This window comes from Neophocaena asiaeorientalis, unplaced genomic scaffold (genome assembly GCF_003031525.2).
Source record: "Neophocaena asiaeorientalis asiaeorientalis breed wild unplaced genomic scaffold, Neophocaena_asiaeorientalis_V1.1 scaffold671, whole genome shotgun sequence".
Taxonomy (NCBI): domain Eukaryota; kingdom Metazoa; phylum Chordata; class Mammalia; order Artiodactyla; family Phocoenidae; genus Neophocaena; species Neophocaena asiaeorientalis.
In genome coordinates this window covers 2,470,698-2,477,555 of record NW_020175533.1, presented here as the reverse complement: position 1 = coordinate 2,477,555, position 6,858 = coordinate 2,470,698, and the positions used below count along the sequence as shown (strand labels likewise).

Genomic DNA, 6,858 nt, shown 5'->3' with positions numbered 1-6,858 from the left:
GGAGAAATGGTGAACTGTTTGGTTTTTGTTTTTAGTTTAAATAAACTGAATAAAAAATTTTTAAAAAGGCTAAATAGAAAATAAACCTATAGGTGCTCATTCAGAGAATTTTACTGGTGTGTACTTGAAACATCATAGCTTTTTGCCTCTGTTCATGTTCATTTTCCTTCCTGTTTAACAATCATGTAATGGCTATAAACCAGATAAAAATTACTTGTATTATGCTCTGATATGATTTTTAAAAGAATATAAGCTTTTCCATGCCATATAAGCTTAGGCTAAAGATTACACATTTCCATATGCAAAATCCAATGGAAATGTTTTTAGTTATTTCTTGAGCTCTTTTTAGATGGGATGATGGTCTGATGGCTAGACAAGGGAGACCTTTTTGTATATTTAACAATTACTATGGGAAAAGTCCTACTGTCAGTGTGTATATACTTCTATAAACTGAAACTATTTATTCAAAGTTCAAAACAGTCTGTGTTCACCTGTGGTTAAAGGCAGGTGTGTGATGCTGTTCAAACAGGTCAGGGTGAACCACGTGGATGATAGTGTAGCCCCAGAAAACAGGAGGAGAAGAATTAGTTTCAGCATACCCCTGATAAAATCTGCAAACCTGAAAAGAAACAATGTTCTATTAATGCTAGATGGATTTTTAAAATACCATTTACATCAATGACACGTTTTCATTAAACAATAATTTCTTGAAAAAATTTCAATGCTTTTAAACGCAAGTTTTTTGATTTTTTTAAACCAATACAATTTCTGTGTTTGTGATAAATGTTGCTTCGTGATAAATGCGTTCTTTTTTCTCTTACAAAACACATAAAATGTGATCTCTGTTCTGGATCTGTAAGTTACAGGATGGATTCTGAGTTTTAAATTGCCACTTTACTTTCTTTATATATATTTTCTATAATTTCCAAACATCCTATAATGAGCACATATTGCCCTAGTTTTAGAAAACAGGCTAACTTGTTGATGTAAACTTGCAAAGATGGCTCTCCCAAAATTCAAACTCACCTAGAGAACCAATACAAATGGTTACACCAGAGCCTTTGGGGTCCTATACGACCTGGTCTCTGCCTCCACTTTCCCTTTGCCTTATTATTCTCCAGCTGCACAGCCCTGTTTCTGTTTCTCCTACATGCTAAGGTTGTTTCCCACAGCAACGGTAGCTTCTGCACCTGTCCTGGAATGCTGGTACCCCCAGATCGTCAAATGACTTACTCTTGCTTATTGTTCAGGTCATTTGGGTCTCAGTTCAGGAAGGCTCTCCATGCTTGTGGAGGAAGCCCTCCCCATCCCAACTCCACACTCTATTTTCTCTATAGCATTTAACTCTATTGGAATTTCTCTTGTTTTTGCATTTATTGTTTGTCTTCCCTATCAGACTATAAGCTTTGTAAGAGCAAGAACGTAGCTCTAGAATAGTGAATTTATTCTACAAAATTTGTGTATAATGTTTCACAGCATTTTACGTTCTCAAAAATCCTGCTTTGTCTTGAATTAACATGAAACTCCTGGTTGAGATGCTTATCGTTTAGTGATGACCAAAAAGTTTTCCATTTGCCAACTGTTTTTCCTCATCTACTGATGAACCGTTGATTATATAAGCACAGTCCTCTTGCTGTGCCTGTACACAGCTTACTCTGTCCTTCAGAATTGTTCCTATTGTAGAAAAACTGATCCCATCCCAAATACAACATATACCACGTTTTCTCTGTTTTTTAAATTGATTTTAATTTCTACTGTAATTATATGACTTGCAATACTATCTTCCATTTTGCACTTATTTAATGTGATGTGGTTAATCATGTTTGTAAAGTGTTATCTAGACTAAAACGACTTCCTATGAGAGCTGATGCCACCTTTTGGTGGGAAAAATGGATGCACCTTTGCCTAGTGACTGGTTAGCTCTCTATTATGAAAGTTCACAAACAGAAAATTCTTATGTACTCTGAAAAAGGTTCCACAGCTTGATGGAAATGCCCCTCAAGAAAATCCAAATGCTTTGTTATAATTCCATGCTCACCACTTTTCTGATTTATATTCTGCTATGTTGCATGAACTTACTTGTCAGATGGGCAGATGGCCAGGTATGAGAGAATAGAAGTTTTCTGGTACAATCAGAATTGAGTGAAGTTGAACAGTGAGTAAGTTTTCCAGGGCCTGATCACACAAGAATAAACTGACTACTCTGGTCTACCAATTTTAGATACGTAGTCCTTTCAAATGGGCTTTTATACCATCAAAGTGTACAGTTAGGACCAAAGTATTACATTTAGTAGTAACCTTTAGTAATATAATCACAAAAAAAACACCCATATCTATAAGGAGATTCTGTTCTAGGGATCCCAAAAAGGCTGTTTTGAATATAATCTAAAAATTGATTTTAGGCTTAGGAGATACCTACAATTGATTTTGGATCCCAGAGTAAGGGCAGTACTTTTTAGAACTGCCATTTCAACAATTTAAAAACAGAAACGTCCTCATTCTAACTTTTCCATATAGTTAAAATTAAGGGTTTGTAGAACAAAATGAAGAGAAAGGAGCATTTGAGATGTCATTTCTGATACATAATGTGTCCCTCTTTGACCTATGTGGTGCTCAGAAAAGGATTTGGTAAATGATGACTCGCTATCATTGGCTTGGAGATTTAATTAGAAAAATTAGATATGATTCTTATCAAATGTGATAGGTCAATGTATTCTAGTATCAGTGTAGTGATTTCCTACCAATAGCTATGCTCCTATTCGTCAGCTTTTCGATTTTATCCTCATATTTTTCTAACTTATAAAAACCTCAGATAAAGTGATTTAGAAATTACAGTGACAATTTATTCTTTCATTAGCCCAGAAACACTAGGCAAACTGTAAGGTTTAGATATAATATTATCCTGTGTCAACTGTGTTTAAATATTTAGATAGCAAGGTGCTTCACATATCTTATTTGATCTCCCCAAATATGTAATTAGATTCTCCCATTCCTGCTAAAGTTGACTGTCCAATTTTGTTTTTGATTAAACAGGGTAAAATGATTTGGAAAGTGAAAGAATATTATCTCACTGGAAACACCAAGTTTTATAGGTAGTTACCTACATGAGTGACATTTTCATTCTTTTCTTTTTTCAGAATAAATGAGGCTTTTTCCTTCTTCTGTTTCGTTCTTAAAATGTGTTGTCATAATGGTTAAGATCAGAGGGAGTTTGATGAAACTCTAAGTCTTTATGGACATTTTTCGTCAAAATGTGGTAACTATAGCGTCATACCTGCCAAAATTGACCAGAAATAAATATCTGCTAATCAGGATACTGACTTTTCAGGGAAAGTTCTAGAGATGCTCATGAATGATTCCTTTCAATTCTTTTCTAATCTCAAAAACTATCAATTTGCCTTTATTATTGTATACTCTTTCCTTGGGTCCCATTTGTAGATGTTGCTCTCTAATAATATGGAGAAAGCCAGCTTAATTATACTGGAAATACATCTCTAGTCTCCAAAAACATTTTAGGATGGACTACTCCTGTGAAGGTTTCTTGTAGCAGCAAATTCTACCTACTGCATGTGAATTTTCTTATAGCCTGAACAAGTGCCCTTATCTGACTTTTGCCTGTTTTACTTTTCCTTCAATTTTAATGTTTATCTAGGGGAGTGAAGTCTCCCTTTGGGCTTTTTTTGGTTCTGCCCACTCACATGTTTAACATAAAATATTCTCACCTTGCCATAGCTATCCCAACAACACAGCCTCCAACTATGGACCAAAATCCAATCCAGCCAGCATCTACCTGTTAAGAAAGTGGAAGACATATTTAATACAAGATTATCATATTGAAGTTTAGAAGGCATGGAAAACAATCCTCTATAATCAGTATGTTAATAGCTAAATGGCAGCAAATCTAGGAAACACTATTTAAGAAAATGAATCAAATGAAAGGATTCATGTGTGACTAATTAATACAAACTTACCTAAATAAATACACCCTTAACTTTTTATTGGAATATTTAAATCAACAAAATACTCAATGTCACAAACAGATATTTTTCAAATGTGTTCTACATGCCAGGCATTGTACCAGGAACTCTTAAGAAAACAGGCAAAGGAGAAAAGATGGTCACTGACCTAAAAAGCTTAAATACAGCCAAGATACAGGAAACTACTAGGCAATAATTAAGTGCTAAAATGTCTGGCACAAGTAAAAATGTATTAAGAGAAACACAGAAGAGTATGGGCAAGAGAGGGTTGGGGGGCGGGAAGAGAGAGAATATGGGTGGAGCACCTGGTGAAACTAGACAGAGAAAGAATTTGAGCTGGATTTCGAATGGATAGCTCACTCCACTCTTGAAGAAAACATTTCCAGCCCTGCCATTTACTAGCTTTGTGACTTTGGGCAAATTATGTCGTCTTACCTATAAAATGGACTAAATGAGAGGATCTGCATATAGAACTTCGATCAGCAGTCGACATACAGGAAGTGCTCAATAAAGGTTAGAGCTGTTATGGTTACTTGATGATGTTTCTCTATCATCTAATGTCTTGTCTCTTTCCTACCTTCATGGACAAACTTATTCAGAGCAATCTACAAATGCTGCCCATATTTCCTAATCACTCATGTATCTCTCTTTCTTTTTATTCAAACAAAGTCACAAAAATTATAATCATCCTCATCAGCTCACTCAGTCCCATGTAATTAATTTTTTTTCATCTTGATCTTTTGTTAGCACTTTTATGAGTTCACCAGTTTTCCATGAGAGTTCTGAAAATGCTCATTCATTCAGTTCAGCAGTATAGTCAGTTACCAGAAACCTGTACTTGTCAGAGTCTTTTTCTTTAACTCTTACTATGACTTGGCTTCTATCTCAACTACATCCCAAGTCTCAGTTTCCTCATTAGTAGAATGGGGATAGTAAGGATTTTTCTGAGAATTAAATAAGTTAATAAATGCAAAGTGCTCAAGACCTGTTAGCTGTCAATACCTGACATTCCGTGTGTCCCTAACAACATTGGTGCATTTTGTCTCCTCTTTCCCCTTCCCCCAGCCATCACACTTGCTTACTATCTTATTTCTTACTTCTGGACTCCTGTAATAGCAATATTTTTGCCCACAATTGCCAGAATAATTATCCCAATCATTCCACTCCCCTGCTCAGAAACAGTTACTGGCTTTCCTTGTAGCTATAGGGCAAAGTCCAAACTTGACCTGGCACTTGAGAGCTGCCCAAACTAAATTCTACCTTTTATTATTTTTCTACACATATTTTTCATTACAGCTGTGATAGAGCTTGTCAGCTGTCCACCAAGATATGTTATATCTTATTCTACCAGGGTACTTAGTTAGATTACATGTCCTAGCCCCTACTCAGCTACATGTGACCACATGACTAAGTTCTCATTAATGGAAGGGGAAAAAGTGAGGTGTGCCACCTCTAGGCTAGAACCTGGAAGACAGCTATATACCCCCTCCATGCTTTCTTTCCCTTTCTGCCAGCTGGAATCTGGATGGTCATCCCGCTTCACCCATGCATATAATGACAAGGTCCTAGGAGACAGAAGACCTGCAAAGTGGAAGCAACCTAGGTCTTAAATCAGTGTGAGGAAGAGAGTAGTCCCAACTGTGAACAACTGTCCTAGATTGCTATATGAATGAGAAACGAATTTCTTCTTAAGTATCAGAATTTGGGGATTCTTAGTCTACTCTAAGTAATACAATAACTTTATACAAATCTTCTTGCTCTACCAGTGTCTGGTTGCAGAAGCAAAGATAAATGCTCTCTGGAGAAAGATAACACCAGAAACTTAAATTATCTCTACATTTTTTTCATACTACTGGCATGAAGGGCAAGAGAATTCTCTGTTCTTCAGAATGCCCCTCTCCTTGCATTTAGCATCCATTAATACTATGGATTAAGGTCCATTAATACTATGAGCCCCCCACAAACATTCTCATCTATCCCCTAGGTCAGTGGGGTCCTGCATCAGGTGAAAAACCACTGTGTATCTGACTGTACTAGCCCTGGTCCTTTCAGGCCATTTTGTGCTTTTCTCCTTCCCCTGTTCATGACATTTGCTTTAGTTAATAACATTCTACCCAATAATTAATTAACTTTTTTCTTTGCTTGAATTTAATTAATTGGGGGGGCAGCACCTTCATTTGTCCACCAACCCAGAAGCTCTGCTTTTAATTTTAAATTCCATTTTATTTAATACCTGGTATGATTCACGGTCTCTGTATCTCTCAGAGTTTGTACAAAGAGACATACTTGGAAGGGCTTCTCAGGGTTTATAACATGAATCATAAGATGTGCAAAATCAGCATCATCTAAACGGGGGCTACACTTTCCTTCTTGAAACTGAGCATGCTTGGAATAGCTGCCATCCAGAAAAATAGGTTAGGAAACTAAAAGAAGGCTTTCTTCTTATAGTAAAGGTACACTAGGTAATTTGGATTAATATTCTGGTTGAAAAAGCAGAAAATCTAGGGTGGAAAATCTATCTGAAGGCGGCAGAGAACCAAGAAGGTAATCCAGAATTCTGGAACCATGATATAGGATGAGAAGGAAGCCCAGAGGAGCAAGCCTGATATGTGGGGACACTTTTCCTCAGGGGTATGTCTGCTGATTTCAGAAAAGGTAGCTAAGGGGCTAAAAAGTTACTGACAGCCTCATGGATCTAGGAAGAAAAAAATACAAGTTCGAGGCCTGCTCTAAGGTGGTTGGCCTTGTAGAAAACCCCAGACTTTAGCTGGGAACTCTGAGAGTTATACCTAAGAGCAGTGTAAATTAGAAATGGAACTGTGGAAGGAAGGGAGGGAGGGAGGAAGGGAGGAAGGAAGGAAGGAAGGAAGGGAGGGAGGGA

At 36.8% G+C, this 6,858-nt stretch overlaps 1 protein-coding gene across 1 annotated transcript in view; it reads right to left on the bottom strand.

The window, feature by feature from the left end:
- Positions 1 to 456: 456 nt before the first annotated feature.
- Positions 457 to 6,858, bottom strand: part of SLC49A4 (solute carrier family 49 member 4) — a 56,939-nt gene continuing 50,537 nt past the window's right edge. Inside the window, exons 6-7 of the mRNA XM_024769340.1 lie at positions 3,723 to 3,790; positions 457 to 619 (exon numbers count right to left, since the gene is read on the bottom strand). Coding sequence (XP_024625108.1) covers positions 472 to 619; positions 3,723 to 3,790 — 216 coding nt within the window. The 3' untranslated portion in view covers positions 457 to 471. The remainder of the gene's footprint in view (positions 620 to 3,722; positions 3,791 to 6,858) is intronic.